We start from the raw sequence: 20,134 nt of genomic DNA on the forward strand, positions 1-20,134 counted from the left end.
TCTGCACAGACACGGCAATCAGTTATCTCTTAAACGGACAAGTTCATCACCTCTAAGCCCAGAGGACAATGCCTAATTTGTCTGCCACTAGCAAATGGCTCTTTTCTATAAATCTGGCCACAATATCTGTTCAACATTCATTCATTCATCCACCCATTCATTCATTCCCTCAGCAAGTCATCGTTGTGGTTATACGTTTGGGTTTCATACCAGAGGGTCACTGCTGGGCCATAATCCCAGAAAATGAAATTGAAAGCATCGAGGGTGTAAGGCCAACCTAAAACTCTAAGTCTGCCCAAGCCATCCTCAGAGCTTTGCTAGGCTGGGCAGTGGTTTTCTTTGGGATCCTAACTGGACCAGGCAAGAGTACCAGTTTAGGGGCTTCCTATTCAGAGAGATTTCAGGCCTTGCTCACTCCTGTTCCCTCACACAATGTCCTGTGATTCGCCTGGTATCCTCGAGAAACCTAAAAAAAAAAAAAAAAAAAAAAAAAGAGGTAAACTGAGGCAAGTTCAAAAAACCAGAAATCCAGTGTATTCAGGAACAGTGGAGGAACTGCAACTAGGGAATCGTATGCCATAGCCAGCTCCAGCAAATCGGTTGAGGGCTTGGGGCGGGCTGTGTTTGTGGATGAAGAGCGCAAAAGAGGCAGGGGTGCAGCCAGCATTCCAGCCACAAGTTCATTGGCTGGAGGATGGACGCGGATTCTGGGTGGCTGTTCATTGGTCAGGAAGTCAGTTTATGTCATCTCTGTGGGGGAAACTAGTTTCTCCGTTCTTAAGTTGCCTTCTTCTGAGCGCTGGGGTCGAGTCTCAGTTTCCTAGTCTCTTCTATCTTGGATCCTTTCACCGCTCCAGCAGCCCCGCAGGTGGAAAGCGGACTCAGGCAGTCTAATGCAGTGTTGCAAATGTCGTTGTCTGAATCTTTTCTTTCCAAGCAGGGAGACCAGGACTGAGAACGTTATAGCAGACAGAGCTTTGCAGATAACATTGTTCTTTAAAATCAGAGAACTCTGCTACTCTGCTCAGTTCCATTAACATGCATGTGAGGTTGAAGTGGGGTGTGTGTGTGGGTGTGTGGGGGGGTGGTGTGTGAAAGGTGGGAGCAAAGTCACCTTTGAAATAATCTGTCACTCCTTGTATAGTTTCTTACATAATCTCTACGTGTATATTACAAACTGGGGACTCTTTACCTACAGTCAATGGATGGGAAAGTAGGAGGTTTTATAAACTTCCAAATATTTTGTGCAAAATTTGGGAGACAGGCTGCATAGCCTTCACCAGATCCTCAAGGGGGTCTGAGACCTCAAGGATAACAGGAATCCTGGCTCCAGAAGGATTTAGCAAGTGACTGCTGGAACCTACTCAATGAACCATCTTCCCGATCTCATTCCATAAGGCCTCAGGCTTCTGCTGTTGCCAAGATGCACTGGCTTGCTGCCTGAGAAGGAGGCTTTTGCCTGAGTTAGTTCTGCCACCTACAGCACGCAGCCGGGCAGAGGCGCCCGCTTGGCACCCAGAAGGGAAGGCTCATTTGCATACATGAATAAGGGGCGGTGCGCGCTGCCTCCCCAGCCTGGTACCCCTCTGCCAGAAGAAAAATGGCTTTGGGGATTCCTGATTAGTATTCAGAGATGCAAATTCCTTTGGGGTGAGTTACAGCAATGGGAAGATATTTTTACATGAAAGGGGAAGGGATAAATCCTGAGGATTAGCACCTGAAAGAAGTGTTGCCCAAAAACCCAAGAGGAAAGGGGGGGAAAGAAAGAGAAAATGAGCTCCTGAGTTCTCACGATAAATGCAACTCTTCCATTTCTTAGTATGTTCAACGCTGACCACCCATTCCAGGTCCAGTTAGGTAACTTGTCATATAATAAACATATTTGCCATCTAACTTGTAATCATGAAAATATTTGCTTCAGGAAGATGTGATTTTCTAAGCAGCTTAAAGTGCACACATAGGGTAGTATTCTTAATATACTTAAAATCATTTTTTAAGGGACTGAATTTTGGGGACCGAGATTATATTATTCTCATAGTTATGTCCTAAGCAGAGTGCCTGAAACTTAGGAGGAAACTCAGTAAATGCTTATTGATTTAATGTAAAAGAAATGTGGTTTGTTTTGCAATCTGTGCTGTGCTTGTTAATATATGATCATAATATCTACTGTTTGTTGAACTTACATGTCAAGATGTATCATCTCAACTTTTTCAAATATCTGAGATATGTATGGTTTTACAGGCGAAACGGACTGCCAGCATTATTAAGTGTTTCAGCTAAGGATAATATTATACCTAGACCTCTCAGTTTTGAAGTCCATGTTTGTTCCACTCCATCCATGAAATTTTATATCCACTGTAAATCAATTTCTCGAGAATGGGAATTGACCACAAGGAAATGGTTTTAAAATCTTTACAATGTTTTTTAATTAAAAGAAAAAGTTTTCCCAGTCCTTGGAATTTCTCTGAAAGCTTTTCTTACTGTTCCAGCTTAATAATAGATGCAAATATCTTCTGACCCTGTCTGAAGCTAATAGTAGTTCTTTGATGGATAATGCAGTTTTATCTCTATGTGGAGAGAGGATGTGGAACCTTTCACTGTGTTTGCTATGAGTGACAGGGGAAAGACCTGAGAGTGTCTGTAATTTGCACACATATTTTGATTTCCAGTAAAGAATTATTAGTAGAGGAAAACACACTGGAATATAGACTTAAATGTATAGCAACCCTCCCTCTTTCACAGGTTTTTCTTTATTTTTTTTTTATTATTTTTTTTTTAATATAATTTTATTAGTTGGAGGCCAATCACTTTACAACATTTCAGTGGGTTTTGTCATACATTGACATGAATCAGCCATAGAGTTACACGTATTCCCCATCCCGATCCCCCCTCCCATCTCCCTCTCCACCCGACTCCTCAGGGTCCTCCCAGTGCACCAGGCCCGAGCACCTGACTCATGCATCCCACCTGGGCTGGTGGGCCGTTTCACCATAGATAATATACATGCTGTTCTTTCAAAACATCCCACCCTCACGTTCTCCCCCAGAGTTCAAAAGTCTGTTCTGTATTCATTTGAATCAGTTCTAATGAGATGGATGAAACTGGAGCCCATTATACAGAGTGAAGTAAGCCAGAAAGATAAAGACCATTACAGTATACTAACACATATATACGGAATTTAGATAGATGGTGGCGATAACCCTATATGCAAAACAGAAAAAGAGACACAGAAGTACAGGTTTTTCTTTATTAACATTTTAGGTTTCAAGTTCAGTTCAGTTCAGTCACTCAATCATGTCTGACTCTTTGTGACCCCATGGACTGCAGCACCCCAGGCCTCCCTGTCCATCATCGACTCTTGGACCTTGCTCAAACTCATGTCCATCAAGTCGGTGATGCCATCCAACCATCTCATCATATGTCGTCCCCTTCTCCTCCTGCCTTCAACCTTTCCCAGCATCAGGGTCTTCTCCAATGAGTCAGTTCTTTGCATTGGATAGGCAAAGTATTGGAGTTTCAGCTTCAGCATCAGTCCCTCCAATGAACACCCAGGACTGATCTCCTTTAGGATGGACTGGTTGGATCTCCTTGCAGTCCAAGGGACTCTCAAGAGTCTTCAACATCACAGTTCAAAACCATCAGTTCTTCAGTGCTCAGCTTTCTTTATAGCCCAACTCTCACATGCATACATGACTACTGGAAAAATTACAGTTTTGACTAGATGGACATTTGTCAGCAAAGTAATGTCTCTGCTTTTTAATATTCTGTCTAGGTTGGTCATAGCTTTTCTTCCAAGGAGCAAGCGTCTTTTAATTTCACGACTATAGTCACCACCTGCAGTAATTTTGGAGCCCAAGAAAATAAAGTGTCTCACTGTTTCCATTGTTTCCCCATCTATTTGCCATGAAGTGATCGGACCTGATGCTATGATCTTGGTTTTTTGAATGTTGTGTTTTAAGTCAACTTTTTCACTCTCCTCTTTTACTTTCATCAAGAGGCTTTTTAATTCCTCTTTACTTTCTGCCATAAGTGTGGTGTCATCTACGTATCTGAGGTTATTGATATTTCTCCCGGCAGTCTTGATTCCAGCTTGTGCTTCATCCAGCCCGGCATTTCTCATGATGTACTCTGCATATAAGTTAAATAAGCAGGGTGACAATATACAGTCTTGATGTACTCCTGTCCCAGTTTGGAACCAGTCTATCGTTTCAAAAAGGTTTCAAAAAGGACTCTCAAGTAAACAAGAAGATAGACAAGATTGCAGATGGGTCGGAACTAACCCAGATCTCATTACCTTGCAGCCTGATGCCCTAGTGACTGTCTCTTTGACTCACTCTGTACCTGTTTCACTCAAGCTTTGAAATCTTAGTCTCTTTTCCTGAAGAAACTGCAAATGAAAGGAGATCACAGTTGGCCCTTGAGTGGGGTTAGTTGAGTTAGTGGAGTTTGGCTTAGGTCATTGATAGCTAGGAAGGGCTAAGGAATTTTTCTAGATGAAGACAATTTTTATTATCATGCTTAGACTTGAGAAGAGGGAAAGTGGGGAAGGGCAGTGAGAAGAGAAAGAAATTTGAACAGGAACCCCTTGGAGATCTGTGCATTGCTTGCTTCTGTATTTATCTCTGCTAAAATCCAGCATTTGCAGGACAGTGGCTCTCAGCTTTGGGTAACACTTATCAGAATTAGATGAGGAAATGTTCTTTTTAAATGTAGATTCAGGGTCCCATCTCCAGATTCCATAAAACAGAAAAGACAGAGCCTGGAAGTCTGCATTTTTAACAATCAACTCATCTGAATTTGATAGAAGTGTGCCTTAGATTTTTGAGGAACATTGGCATAGAAAGGTCCTCCCGTCTTTCTGAGAAACACTCTTTCAATGCATCCATTCATTTGAGCCAAGTTTAGGAACACAGAGACAAAAGGCATAGTCTCATTTCAGCATCCAAAGAGTTCAAAGTCAAGTGGAGAAGAGACTTGGAAGCTGATGGTTCCAAAATGTAAATAAGTTCATAGAGCAGAAAGAGCTTTGCGCTATGGAGAGCTGGAGAGGTATTTGGCTCAGCCCACACGGAAAGAAGTGCACAGTCCTGGGGAGGAAGGCGTAACAGAAGAAGGGACTCTGCCTTCAAGGATGAGTGGGTGTAAACCAGGAGGAGAGGAGCGAAGAATTCCGGGTCAAGGGAACCCAGTGGACAATAAGAAGTGTGGCCTCTAGGGAAATACTCAGATGAGACACGACGGAAGGTAAAGAGGCAGTAAAAAAGATGGGCAGATGAAGGCAGAGATTGAACGTCTGTCTTTCATAATAAAATGACGTCTTTTCACACGGATGGATAGGTGCATTGCCAGGGCTTTCTGGTTGATGTTAGTGGTAAAGAACCCGCCTGCCAGTGCAGGAGATGTAAGAGATGCAGGTTCAATCCCTGGATTGGAAAGATCCCCTGGAGCAGGGCATGGCAACCCACTCCAGTATTCTTGCCTGGGAAATCCCATGGACAGAGGAGCCTGTCGGGCTACAGTCCTTGCGGTCACAAAGAATCAAACACGACCGGACAGACTTGGCATGCGTGCACTGGTGCATTGCCAGTGTTTATATTGCTGTTGTTGCAACGGCAGTGGATGCGTTGTTCCAACTTGTGGTCTTTGCCCTCTCAGCAACAGCTCTCTCAATGCAGCACCGTTCTGATGATCTTCCAACTGAGAAGGAATTCAGAAAAGTCCAGGGCAATGCTAACTGGATTTACCTTCGTATTTCATACATTAATCTTTGTCGTCAGATGTCTTGGACTGCAGTAGAGCTGAAAGGTGTAACTAAAGGAAGCAAGAAGGGTGGCTACGTACAGAACCAGAGCAAAAACCCCACACTGGATATATGTGGGAGTATATACGTTACAAATTTTCACATCTTGTGTAAAATACAGATGACTCCATGGATAAAAATGAAGTCGTGTTCATCACGGTTTTTTATAAGAATTAGGATCAAAAAATGTACTTGAAGTTACCACTTTGTTCTCAACAGCTTGAATGATGCTTTCACTGACACAAAATCTACATAAACTGCGATTGTAATTCACAGTGTGTGGTTATGCAAACAGGAAAAACAAGAGAGAATCACTTCATTTCAGAATATAGCTGCGTATATCCACCCAACCATCAGTATAGAATATGTGGGTAAACATGTGTGTGTAGGTATAAATCACACTCAGCTGTAATATGATATTATAAATGATACTAAAGAGAGTGAGCATTATCAAGTGTTGGTAATATTTCTTTTCCTCCACACTTAACCAGAAAAAAATAAAAAATGGTGGGGGGGAGGGGAAGAAAAGTGTCTTTATGCTTCTAAATGGACTCCGGCTGTTAATATTATTTATTGTAAATAGTATTATCAAGTAGTGAAACACTGATGTCTTTGAACTCTTTGCAGTTGTGTGTAATACTGGAGCCAATGCAAGAACTGATGTCCAGACATAAAACTTACAACCTCAGTCCGCGGGACTGCCTGAAGACCTGCTTGTTTCAGAAGTGGCAGCGGATGGTGGCGCCGCCAGGTAAGACCTCACTCTTCACTCTCCACCTACATGCTTTTTCTGAGGCTCCTTCTGGGGATGAAGGGAGAGGAAACTGGAGTGATTGTAAATGTATCAGGCAAAGTAGTTTATAAGGGATGTTCTGACCCTGATGTTGGATCCAAAGACACTGAGGTGGTGAAGGGCAAGCATTCTTCTTCGATGTAGTGACCGTGCTCTAGTCTCCTCACTTGCTAGGTTTAGGAGGACCTGAAACTCATAGATGGAAATTGATTTCTTTAATGTTACCGAGAAGATGCTGATAAAGCCGAGATGAGAACCAAGGTTCGCTGTCTCCCAGGCCAGCGATCTTCCACTGGGCAAGACTGGTGACCACTGATGGCTTACTTTAGTTTTCTTTGTCCTTTGAAGAGTGGTAGAAATTAGGAAAAGAAAGGGGAGAAGGAAGAAGAAAGGAAGAATGGGGGAGCGGGCAGAAAACAGGAAGAACAGAGGGAGGGAGGGGGGAAGGAATAGATGGAGGAAGAAAGGGAAGGAGGGAGGAGAAAGTTTTGTGGTTTTTAAAGATACGTAATATCAAAGGGTACTCTGATCATGAAAAGAATACATAAAAGACCCCATTTCTCTCACTTCCCTAGGATGCAGTTTAGATACTGTAGTCTCCTGCTGGGGTTCTGAAATTACTGCTTCGAGTCATCATTAATTGTCTTTCTATCTAATACATTTTCACTCCCAGGCGTGTGCTGAGCCTCATTGATCATAAAAGCAAAATGTATCCATTCACTAAAAATTATTTTTATGAAGAGTAATTATTAACAAGAGGGACATAGCTTTCTGAATCATGAAATATAATGGTCACCTTCCACTGGTAATTGGCCAGGGGTTTTAAATAAGGAGAATATAGTCAATATAATCAAGTACATGTTTAGAAAGCTGGGAAAATGAGCATTACTTTATATAGAATAGTTGCATCCCCATCTTAGGGGAATTTTCGACATTTAGAACGTTATTTTTCAAAGATATTAAATGTGCTTAAATTGGCCTTATTTTCTCTTTCAATAGCAATAAGGTTTTATGGGGAAAAAATTTCACTCACTACAGGTCTTGAAGACTTCTATTTCTTGATGTATGCACATGTAATCCATATGACGTGTGTGTGTGTGTGTTAGTCATCCAGTCATCTCTAACTCTTTGTGACCCCATGGACTGTCACCCACCAAGCTCCTCTGTCCATGAGATTCTCCAGGCAAGAACATTGGAGTGGGTTGCCATTCCCTTCTCCAGGGGATCTTCCTGACCCAGGGATTGAACCGGGGCCTCCTGCATTGCAGGCAGATTCTTTACCATCTGAGCCACCAGGGAAGCCCCATAATTCATATATTATTCACTAATTCAGTCATTAACTCAGCAACTATTTATCAAACCCCTACAAGATGCCAGACACTGGTCAAGCCACTCTGCTTATAGCATGGCATGAAAACAGTCACAAATCACAGTCTCTCAGACCTTTCCTTTTTTTTTTTATTGAATCCTCACTAGGGTTATTGTGAGGTATGAGATATTTCTTGTTATCCCCATTCGATATAATAGGCCTGAGATTTAAAGCAGAACTTGCCAAAGTCAGTGCAAGGCTAAATCAATGGAGACCTACGTCACAATACGTTTTTATGTCTTCAATTCATGACACTATTCCTACAGCTGCCTACAGGCAGTAGGAGCCACACAGAGCATACATTTTGGGCATATTTTTCCAAAATTCCATTAAAAAATACAATTTTTTTTTAATATAAAGCAGCAGATTTCAGTTCAAGTCAAAGGAAGAAGGTGCTGGCCAGGGAGAACGGGGGTATTTGCCTAACTTTAGACTGTTCCACTCAACTCACCTCCAGCTGCCTAAGCTGGAACAGTTCTGTTTCCTGTTTCCATAACCTTCAGGATAAGCACCCATAGCTCTCCATGGATAGGGATGTTAGGCCTCTGTCGATGAATATCTTCAGACATTAAGATGAAAATACTTATGAAAGAAAAAGCAGTGTCTAAATAGAAACCTTCTACTGCTTCATCAAAAGTCAGGAATAACATGATGGACCAAGTAGTCTTTGAAATGAGCCTTAAAACAAGCTCACCCCATTGTCCACTAGAAGCAGCAAAGATGTCTCAAGAAAATGCCAAAGGTCCCCTCACTTAGTTCCAGTATGGCCCTAACTTACCTTCTCTCCATCAGGGCTGGATCTAGAGTAGGGTTAGCAAATGATGCTCTTACATAGCATTTCCAGTAAGGGCCTGGAACAGTCTTTTGAAAGTTTCTCATTCTTAAAGCAAAGATTATAATAGTACCTAATTAATAGAGTTGCTATGAATATAAAATAATGACCAAAAATGTTAAGAATAGGAAAAGAATGAGTCATGCTCATAATACATAATAAATAAATGAAATTCTTCTTACTACACATTTCCATAAGTCTGTACACTTCCAATAAGATCTTGCCTCATCCTTCAGTTTCAAAAAAAAAATTTTTTTTTCTATTTCTAAACCTTCTGGAAGAGGTCTAGTTTCCTTTCATTAATATATTGATTATTTTTCAGTTAGTTGCATTCTTTAAACACCAGGGCTTGGGAATCCGTAAGTTCCACATCAGTGGCTGGTTGGATGGACACTTTTTACTTCAGCATGCCAAGGTGTATTAGAGCTTGGCTGCAATATGACACTTGGCCAGTAGGAGCCGCACTTGCTCAGTGGGTCCCTAATTTAACTAAGTTCACACAGGTGGCGCTAGTGGTAAAGAATCCACCTGCCGATGCAAGAGTTGCAAGTTTCATCTCTGGGTCGGGAAGATCCCTGCAGTAGGAAATGGCAACCCACTCCAGTATTCTTGCCTGGAAAGTTCCATGGACAGAGGAGCCTGGGGGGCTGCAGTCCACGGGGTCACAGAGACTCAGACACGACTGAGTGCACACATGTGCATGCACGCACACGCACACACACACACACACACTTTTTTCTCAGGCCTTGGAGGCGCCCTAGGAATCTCAGTCTGAATAGTGTGAAAGTCTCTCAGTCGTGTCCAACTCTGCAACCCCGTGGACTGTACAGCCCATGGGATTCTCCAGGCCAGAATACTGGAGTGGGTAGGCTTTCCCTTCTCCAGAGGATCTTCCCGACCCAGGGATGGAACCCAGGTCTCCTCATTACAGGTGGATTCTCAGAGCCCTCCTTTTATTATAAAAATAAGGTAGGCCATAAAAAGTTTTTCTCAAAATTTATAGTGGTAATAATATTTTAAGTTCAAATTGTGATAGGGGTAGAAGTCACCCCTAAGACTTATTCATAGATGCCAGACATATAGATGGGCTTCCAAGGTGATGCTAGTGGTGAAGAATCCACCTGCCAATGCAGAAGAGGGAGGCTCAGGTTCAATCCCTGGGTCAGAAAGAGCCCCTGGAGTAGGAAATGGCAACTCACTTTAGTGTTCTTGCCTGGAAAATCCCATGGACAGAAGAGCCTGGCAGGCTAGAGTCTAAGGGGTCACAAAGAGTAGGCATGACTGGGCACGAGAAATGCAGATGAAATCAGAAAGAACAATTAAATGCAAATCATTTTATAGACATGTTAAAGAAAAGAATTTCCATCATGTTGTGCTAAAATTAGATCAGCAGTTCTCTCCCTTTTGTCAAGTTAAAAGAAAAGGGGGAAAAGTGTCAGTAGTCTAGCGTTTTCACTTTAGGAAAACGGCGTCCTGGAGGGCCCGCGGCGGGCGCCGGGAGCTGACCCTCCTTCCCTTTTCCGTATTGCAGCAGAACCCGCAAGGCAACCGACGACCAAACGGAGGAAACGGAAAAACTCCACCAGCAGCACCTCCAACAGCAGCGCGGGCAACGCCGCCAACAGCGCCGGCAGCAAGAAGAAGACGGCGGCGGCCAGCCTGAGCCTGACCAGCCAGGTACCTGTAAGTCTCCTTTTCCTCGCAGGCTGCACTTCCTGCCTTTGCCGTCTGTGCCGTCTCCCAGCTCCAGGGGGCCCCGCAGAAAAGACTCTTAGCTGCAGAGACCTTCTGCACCGGGGGGAGGTGGGGTGGGGGAAGGGGCAGGCAGGGACAGGAGTTGGGAGGAAGGGGGAAGGACTCGGTCCTGAAAGCCAGCCCTGCAAACTGGGACCTAGAAACAGTTCGCAGAGTCTGTGCTGCAGCGGGGCAGGAATGAAAATGCAGTCAGAGTCGCAGACAGGGGACATGTCACCTAAGGTTTAATTAAAATATCACTGAGCGATGTGCCTGCTGGCAGATGAGGGGCTCTGAGCACCATCGCCGGGACCCCGTGTTCCACTGGAAAGCTAGCTGCCACCACTCAGACTCCAGATTGTCATTCGGCTGTCCCCAACCCCTCCCCGCCCCAGACATGGGCATCTCCTCTTATTTTAAGACTCAGGTAATTAACTCAAGGCCAGGGCAGCTCAGTGGATTTTGCTTCCCCTGTTTCACTAGCTTAGGGGGAGTTTCAGCCCCAGGTTTGGGCTCAACTCTCTTGACCTCTTGACCCTTTTCTTTCAGTTCTGGGTCTTGATGAAGGAAATGGGCCACTCAGAAGGGGGCTTCTTTGAACTCTGAGACTGATAGCCGAGGGTGTCCCCAAACGGGAACTTTCTTCCTCTCCTCTTGATCTCTTCCGCAATCCTCTCCCTTCCTCCTGATTCCTTCTGGACTCTGAATTCCTCATCCCAGAATTAGACCACTTACTGCTTTTATTGATAAATTCTCATGTTCCTTGAAGCATGTCTTGCCTCTTCAGTGACCTGCGGGTTCTCCTTCTCTGCAAACCTTGGTACACCACCTCACCAGGCTTTCGACTGTCCTTGCCTCCATCCCGGGGATTCTCGTGGTGCCTCAGAGGTGCCCTCTGGACCCTGTGTCTTTGAGAATGTGCCCTTTCTTGCAGCCACCCTCCTCCTCCAGTGCAGTTTCTTTACCTCTCCCCTCTTTCTCACTCGTCTCCCCTCTTGGGCTGTGGCCCTCCTCCTTCAGGTTCTGATCCTGCTCTGTCTCCTGTCCGTGTGAGAGTGGACCATCCTTTCCAGAAGGTTCTCCGCTTACTTCTAAATGTGGCTTTCAAATCTGCCCACTTGCCCCCACATCCCATTGGTCAGCTCTCTTCGGCTAAACCCAACCCGATCAGCGCATCTGAGAATTACCCGGCCTCTCCTCCTGTCCTCCATAGACAGGGTATGGTCATCATTCCCCAGTACATTAAAAAGAAAGGGTCACGAGAGAGTGGCCAGCCTGTGGGGTAGGTGTCATTTTAATTTCAAGAGCGTTAAGAATTTCAGTCTTTAGATAACACCAGAGTCACCTGTTTTTTGAACTGGGCTATCATCCCTGAAGAGTGAGGGGGGTGGAAATGAAAGGAGAAAAGCAGTCTTCTTATTAAGGTGCCAGTAAGTTATACCCACAGCTGGTTAAATGGAAAATGCATAGAAAAAAAAAAATGGCCAGGTGTAAATAAATCAGCCTCCAAAGCATACACAAGTAGCTTATTTATTCATTTAATCTGAGAGTTTTAGAAACTAAGAGTTGTTAGTTTCCACAAACAATTGAAAGCACATTCCAGAGATTTCTGGAACTCTGATGTAGCTACTTAGAGGCACAGGAGCTCCAAGAATTCAGAGCAGTTCATCAAGCATTTTCTGAGCTCCTATTGTGTGCCCTACGCTATACCAGGTGTTGGTAATTCCAAGATTTAAAATAATTTTTAAAAAAAGATCAAAATATGCCCAAGCTCTGTCATTGAAGAGCTAGCTCACTATTTAAAGGAGGGATGATGAAGAGGTTTCTTCTCTCCTGCCAACTCAGTCTCCTGGGGTCAACTCACAGGGTTGGATGTCCAGAAAGATTCTAAGCCTGAACTGGGCATGGTAGGCCATCCATTAGTGATGTCTGCCATGGGTACAGAATAGCAGCTACCTGTCCGTGTATTTTAGCATACCTGGCCTGGTCAGAAGCATTGCAACTTTTTTTAAGAGCACCTAACTTTCTACTCCGTTACATTCTTGTCCTCCCAACCAACCATTGCATTTTGCTGGAAGATACCTATGTTGCTGCTGCTGTTAAGTCGCTTCAGTCGTGTCCGACTCTGTGCGACCCCATAGACGGCAGCCCACCAGGCTCCCCCGTCCCTGGGATTCTCCAGGCAAGAACACTGGAGTGGGCTGCCATTTCATTCTCCAATGCATGAAAGTGAAGAGTGAAAGTGAAGTCGCTCAGTCGTGTCCAACTCTTAGCGACCCCATGGACCGCAGCCCACCAGTCTCCTCCATCCATGGGATTTTCCAGACAAGGGTACTGAGACGGTCTTTAATGAGTTGAGACCCTTTGGACGAGAGCAAGGCACCATTAGAAAGTGCAGGAAGAATGTTAGCAGTATCCTCACCGTGCAATGAAGGAGATGTTCATTAAGTGAAACTTAGAAATGGCCGAGAGAGACAGGGAAGTCATCCAGGTTAGGCAAACGTGTCCGTTCCTGTAGATCCCCCGGCTGGTTGGATGTCAGATGATAAGCACCGACTGGCTGGTCAGGGTCACACCTTTCAGCCCTGTGTCCTGAATCACCCATGCCCTGTTCGTGTTTAACTAGAAACGCCACTTGCTGGTCTTAGCTGCCCTGCCTGAAGGCACGGACAGGGGTGTGTTACCGAGGCCACGGCTGTGGTCTGCCCAGCGGCCGGACGGCAGCGTGTGTGTCCGGCAAGGACTCGGCTTTAATCCTAGGCTTCTGCTTCTCACTCCATGAGCAGGAGCTGGGAGCGACCCCGAACCGCAGCCTCAGCCCTGGGAGGGATGGAGACCTGTGTCAGTCCGCAGCAGTGACCCCTGCTGGCCAGTTTAAGGAGAAGCATGGGGGGGCCCTGAAAGGAGTCCCTCCCAGTCCTGCTCAGAGGTTGGTGGTCCTCACTGGGGGGCTTAGTGAGAAGATGTAACAGGGGCACCAGCTGGTGGCATCCCAGGGTCTCCAGCAAGGAGCAGAGGGGTCTGCCTCGTGGGGAGACCACATGGGTTACCCTCAGGTGGACCAATATTGCCTCCTGTTTGTGGTGGTGGGGGGTTCCCCACAAGACAGGGCAGGAAATGCAGCTCTCACTGCAGATGTTGAATGATGCAGTGGGGGAGTGGGTGGAGATTTTTAAAGATGTGGGAGTGTGGGGAAAACGATGCCAATACCCCGTTAGAAGGAGCCCCAAATGTGCCTTGGGCTTCCCATGTGGTGCTAGGGGTAAAGAACTCAGCTGACAATGTAGGAGACAAAAGAGATGAGGGTTCGATCCCTGGGTTGGGACGATCCCCTGGAGAATTCTGGAAATGACAATTCACTCCAGGATTCTTGCCTGGAGAATCCCGTGGACAGAGGAGCCTGGCGGGCTGCATTCCATGGAGTCGCAAAGAATAAGACATAAGTGAAGTGATTGCGCACGCACGCAAAATGTGCCTTATGTGTCCACTCATTTCATGAAGATAGCAAGTCAAGCCCACCTGAGTGGAGAACCCATGTCCTAGCCTGGAGGTTTAGCAGAGCCAGCGAGAGTCCTGTGCATAATTGTGTAACTGTCCTCAAGCCTCTATGTGCATACGAAGTCCTTATTAGCACATGTCTGTTTTATTATAACTTGCCATCTATTCATTACTCACACATGCACGCATGTGTACACTCACTCACGTAGGTACACCCACGATTATGCATCTGGCTAAGGATATGTTTTATAATCAGTAAGGCAAACGTGGCATCTCTCTGAAATTTCAGATGCTCAAAAATATCTATGCCTGGGCATCTTTTCCAGTTGTTCCTGGAACAAAGATACACCAAACATACTAGAAGGCTGTATGAGCCCCGTTTGAAGAGATTCAAATCACTATTTTCGTAGGACTTTTCTGGAATGGCTGTTGTTTGCTGATACTGTGAAGGCATCTGGAGTGTTGGGAACTTCTTTGCTAATATCACTTTTAAGTCGGCTTCTTCTGTTTCCAAATTATGCTTACTTCCTCCCATTCCCCCAGCCTCTCTGGCTGACCTTGGACTCACAGTACAAATGCAGACCCACGCGTCGGTTCTAACATTCTTCTCCTGCCCTGTGACACCTAACGCCTGTGTTTTCCCAGCTCTTCAAAGGGTGCTGCACCCAAGTCACAAGGTGGGATTCTCCCCCGTGTGGCGCTCTGCTGCATCTTAACCTGGTCTTGCCTCCTGCCTTTGCTCCTGACCATAAGCACAGTCTCCCAATGGCCTGCAATGAAGGGTCACTTTTTGTATCCCCAACACCCCAAGGGATCAGGTGGAAGCCCCGTTCCATCTAACGTCCTGTCGGCTTTCTTGACACTCGAAGTCTGTGTCTATTTCGCATCTCATTTCAAGAGTCCTTGTGAGTCTCTTATAAGTCGGCGTCACGTCTAGCTCTTGGTGGCGTCATAAGGACGTTCTTAGGGACTCACAGTTGAATACCTGCCGGCACCTCAATGGCTGAGTCTACTCAGGTCACCTTCGAGCCATTTGCTTCATCTGGGACATTTCTCTTTAACATCCTTGTTATCATTTCACAAGAGTGATTGATTAGTCTGAAAGCACAGTGTGAAACCTACTGATTATCTTCCCTCTAATTCGAGGAGAATCGATCTATCTGACAAAGAAGGTTTTCCATTCCCAAACAAACCAGGTGGTCACAAAAGGATTAGTTCACGGGCACCTTCAAAATTCGAGAAGGGCCCTGGAGGGACAGCTGGACCTTTCTCCTGACCACAGGCAGTCGTCCACTCATAGACTGCCCCAGGCAGCCTCTCTTGCCCCTGTGGAAAGAACATTTGCCCAGTTGTCAAGGCAAATTCGCATCCGTGTCAGCAAATGCGTACTTACATCTCCAAAAGCACCTGGCTGGCCCTGATGTTTCAGCTTCAGCCGAGGCCAAGGGCAGTCGGGCACTCTTAAGTACATTGTTGCTCAGAGCTGGCAGAGCAGGATCCACCTCACGGACGCCCCGTGTCGTGCCCAGGTCAGCCATCGGGCCCATAGGGCCCCCTTGGAACACGGAGGCCGGAGCCGCGCCTTGGGTAGGCTTCCTTCTCCCCTGTCCTCGAGCCTCTGCAGCGGTGGCCTCTGCCAAGCTCCCAGTTCTAGGAGGTGCCTTCCTTGTTTGCATGGAAGGACAGTTTGTACTTAAAGGAGTGATTAGATGGATTCTTCTTGCACACTTCCATCTCTGATGACGACCAGCTTCATCTCTGTAATTATCATTAGTTATCTTCGTCTTCCTTTAATGGCACCAGCTGGACAGACTGGTTCTCTTTACTGCCCAGATTGGTGGTGGGGTTGCCTGTGTGGGGATAGGTGACAGGCACCACGGAATAACAGATGGTAAATTCAGGGCTTGTTGGCAATCAGCAGGTTTTTGCTAATGACTTAATTAGCTATGCAAATTGTCAAATCAGTGTGAACATTGTTTTTATCGAAAACTTTACCTAAATTAATTACCATAATTAAGTAGCAGAATGTCAAGGATGTTGGCTGCATAAAAGGGCCTGGCTGAGTAGGAAAAAAGAGAGATCTGTCTTCAGTTAAAACATATACCGTCCTTGGGACAGAGAAAGTGCCGTTTGGAATGAGTTGCGCGAATGCGGCAGAACCGCGTCCTCCCCGGCGTTGGCTGCTTTCTCAGTAGTTTGCAAAGCCGCCCCGAGACCCTCAGTAAGAGTGGTGGCGCTTCCGAGGTCTCGCAGAGCGCCCACTGCCCTCTCAAGAGTCCCCAGTGTCGGCAAGTTGCAAAGCGTGGATTTTTTTAATTTTGAAAAATCCATTTTTTTATTTCTGCAGATTGCTAGCATTGCTCGTTCTCCGGTGTCAGGCCGCACACTAAGGACATAAACTCGCGTGGTTGTTTCCCGTCAGGAGGCGATGTTTATTTCCTGTAGAAATCCAATATGCGTCTTGGCCCCCCCGCCACTGAGACTTGGCCCCGGTGTTACGGGACCCGGTGTGTCTGACCCGGGCCCCCCAGCGCCTCCTCCCGCGAGTGTTTTAAGTGGGCTTCTCTCTTCCAAGGTTCCCTGTAATAATGTCAGCTGCTGTTCACAGGATGTGATGGTGGTAGGAGAGCCAACTCTGATGGGAGGTGAGTTTGGGGACGAGGACGAAAGGCTAATCACTAGATTAGAAAACACGCAGTATGATGCGGCCAACGGCATGGACGACGAGGAAGACTTCACCAATTCACCCGCCCTGGGGAACAGCAGTCCATGGAACAGTAAACCTCCGGCCACTCAAGAGACCAAATCAGAGAACCCCCCGCCCCAGGCCTCCCAGTAAGAGTGACCGGCTCCAGAATCCACTGTCCATAGCCCCGTGGGTCACGCTCACTATTTCAGATCCTTACTTACAGGAGAGGAAAGAGCAGACGTTAAAACTTTGCCACGCAGATACCGATCTCTAAACCACAGTGATCTGAGTTTCTTCCTTTTTTTTTTTTTAAATTGAGAGGACCATTCCAAATAAACGTCCATGACCCCTCCCTGGAGGCCTTCGCAGGTAACACAGATACTGGCACTGATCACAATTAAAACAAGAGCAAATGCTAGCGCTTCTCCTGGCTCAGTTTGAACCTTGTTTGTTAATTTCCTTTCGCCAACCCCGCATCCAACCATCCAACGAAGGCCATATTGTCAGTAAACCCTCAGTGCTCAGGATCCCATTCTATGCCGAATCCAACTACAGATGACTTTTTAATATTGTAAAATATTTTCTGCTTTTTGACTTGCATCTGAGAGTTTCTTGTTTCAGTAAAAAAAGAAAAGGAAAAAAAATCCGCTTTTGGAAAGTAATTTAAACGTACCTTTATTATTATTATTTTTTCTCCTTCACCTTTTCTTTCTTTGGGTAACAGCGAAGAGGGCCCAGCAGGGTAATTTATGGCCAAGCTAATGTCAATTGTTCCTCGAACCCGAGTTGGTTCAGTCGAGCCCGAGTGCAGAAACAAGAAATGCCTTTTTGTCATCAGAGACACCAAGACAGATTTTTATGTAAAGAAAGGCACCTGGCCCCTTGAGAATGTATTCGTTTGTAAAATTGCTGTTGATCCAAATATTTCAAGCCATGTAATCCATTAATTTTGTGGGCAGTTTAATAAATCTGAAACTTTTGGGTTTCTTTTTTTTTTTTTTAATTGTATCTGAGTTGACTGTTGTTTCTCTTCATAGTATATTTCCTGTATAATATTTTGTAAAGCCCTCACCTGGTTCTTTTATGGGGACTTTTCTTTGGGGGCAATTCCAGTGTATTTATGTGAAACTTTATAAAAGAACTAATTTTTCCATTTGCATATTAATATGTTCCTCTATACATGTAAAGACACAGTGGCTCGTGTGTTATAAAACAGCTGTATTTTATGTATGCTTTAATGATAAGTGTGCCAATAATAAACTGTGTTAACGACCAAAGCAAAGGAGTCTGCGTATCTGTGATGTTGGCAGAGAAATCTGCCCACAATGATGAGAAGTACTGAGCATGGATTTATGACCCAAATCCCACATGGAGTAGGACAGTGAAAACGGCTCATCCTTAAAAAGTACAGTTTCTTCCACACTCACTGCAGTTTACTTGGGCAAATACAGAGGTGCCTTCTCTGTGCTGGCTGCAGACACAGGGATTGGAAAACAAGGATTGACCTGGCTCCATATGGCTGGTCAATACAAGGGCAGCAGCTTCCACTCATGGAGTGCTTACTCTGTACCAAACATCTCAATTTAAGGTCCATCGACATTACTTCAGGCTTCCCTAAGAGCTCAGACAGTGAAGGATCTGCCTGTAATGCAGGATACCCAGACTCTATCCCTGGGTCGGGAAGATCCCCTGGAGAAGGGAATGGCAACCCACTCCAGTATTCTTGCCTGGAAAATCCCATGGACAGAGGAGCCTTTATTTCAGGTAAGCCTCACAGCTCCACCAAGTAGGCCTCCATCTCCCCATTTTTTATAAACCAGTGCTCCCACTTCCTATTTTTCTAAAAAGCTTATTATACAAATATTACGGAAAACTCATTTGAGGACTTTGGGTCTCAAGAACTTTCGTCGCATTTGTCTACTCTGTTCGAGTGAGGAAGATGGGAGAAGAAATCTGTTAGCATTAACTGGGTGTGTATAAAGTGCCATGCTGTAGTAATAGATCATCTCAGCCAGTTCTGGAAAAGAGGGGCTTCAAAAAGAGAAGAGAAGGGAGAGTGTGTCTCTTAGGTTGAGATTCCCAGAAGCAGAACCCTAGACCAGAATTTGGGGCACAGAGTTACTGAGGAGATCTTCACAGTTAAAAAAAAAAATCTTTAAGGGAGTGGAGGGGGAAAGATGGGAAAGAGGAAAGAGCTAGGAAAGATGCGAACCCAGAAAGCCGACTTGCTGAGCCTGGTCCATGATGCAGGGGAAAGCTTGGGGCACAGAGTTATCTAATCCTTGCAACTCAGCGGCCAGATTTCTGTACACTTGTACTGGTCAGTCGTTGGCTGGGGCCACTCCCGGGGTGTGTGAGAGGCAGTATCTTCAGAATAAGATGGGCCCCCATCAGCCAAGGGCTGTCCTGCAGAGGAGAGATCAACTGGAAGGCCACAGTCTTAGCATCTCGGCACGGGTAGGCTAGTCCCAGAAAGGGCAGCAACCGTCTGCTTCAGTAAGTGACTTGCTCCATCTCAGAGCTCATGGGTGACATCGGTGGAATTTGCTTCTGCATCTCCCTTGGTTTGTAGTTCTCTCTAGAGCATCACATTGTTTCCTTACAACATTAGCATTGGGAGGAAAATGTGCAGTAGAGTAGCAACAGAGCTAAAGGAAATTGAGGGAAAGAGCTACTGTAATTGAAACTTCGCCACTAGGGTAAGAGAACTGCTAGCTTATCCTCCGCCCACCTCATCATTTCAGGTTTCCTTTTATCAGTTCTTTAAAGTCACCAACCTGCAGTCATCACAGATGATTTCTGGGGCAATTTGTTTGACGTCTGTTCCACTTATCTATTGCTACACAGCTGATCGAACCCAAACCCGGAGACTCAAGAGGCAATTTATTATTACCAGTTAACCTTCTGAGAGCTCAATGGTCAGGCGGTCTGCACTTAGGGGTACAGACATTGGTTGGAGATGGCGTCATCAGAAGTTTGGTTAGGCTGAACATTCAAGATGGTGCAGTCACGTAGCTGGCGATTAGGGTGGAATTTAGGGCTGTTAAATAGAGTGCCTTCCTGTACAGCCTCTCCACGGGGCTTTCACAGAGTAGAGGTTGGGTTCCCAGGGGAGGAGAAGCAAACTGCCAGTGCCTAGAACTGAAACACCATCACTTTTCTGCGCTGTCCATCAAGGCAGGCCAGATTCAAGGTGCAGAGACCCAGACTTCCCTCTGTGATGGGTAAGTAGCAAGGTGCCTCCAACAAGGGGGGAAACTGCAGGCGGCCATTGGAAGCAAACGTCTGCAGCATCCAACGCAGTTCACAGGCTGGTCCTTGCTTTCCTGACACTGTGTCCTTAGCCCATTCCCACTGGTGCCTGACCATCATCTACCTACACTCCCTTTTGTTGTCTGAATACACTAAGTGCTCACATC

General features: G+C 45.6%; 1 protein-coding gene across 9 annotated transcripts in view; it reads left to right on the forward strand.

The window, feature by feature from the left end:
- Positions 1 to 20,134, forward strand: part of LDB2 (LIM domain binding 2) — a 454,166-nt gene that overhangs the window by 428,130 nt on the left and 5,902 nt on the right. Inside the window, exons 6-8 of one of the 9 annotated variants that reach the window (XM_065914344.1) lie at positions 6,428 to 6,551; positions 10,326 to 10,477; positions 16,635 to 17,985. In XM_065914344.1, the coding sequence (XP_065770416.1) occupies positions 6,428 to 6,551; positions 10,326 to 10,477; positions 16,635 to 16,865 (507 nt within the window). In that variant the 3' untranslated portion in view covers positions 16,866 to 17,985. Of the gene's footprint in view, positions 1 to 6,427; positions 6,552 to 10,325; positions 10,478 to 13,314; positions 13,561 to 16,373; positions 16,557 to 16,634; positions 17,986 to 20,134 lie in introns of those variants that run through there. The other 8 variants (XM_065914346.1, XM_065914345.1, XM_065914347.1 and 5 more) reach the window with 8 other exon arrangements.

The sequence above is a fragment of the Muntiacus reevesi genome, chromosome 22 (genome assembly GCF_963930625.1).
Source record: "Muntiacus reevesi chromosome 22, mMunRee1.1, whole genome shotgun sequence".
NCBI lineage: Eukaryota > Metazoa > Chordata > Mammalia > Artiodactyla > Cervidae > Muntiacus > Muntiacus reevesi.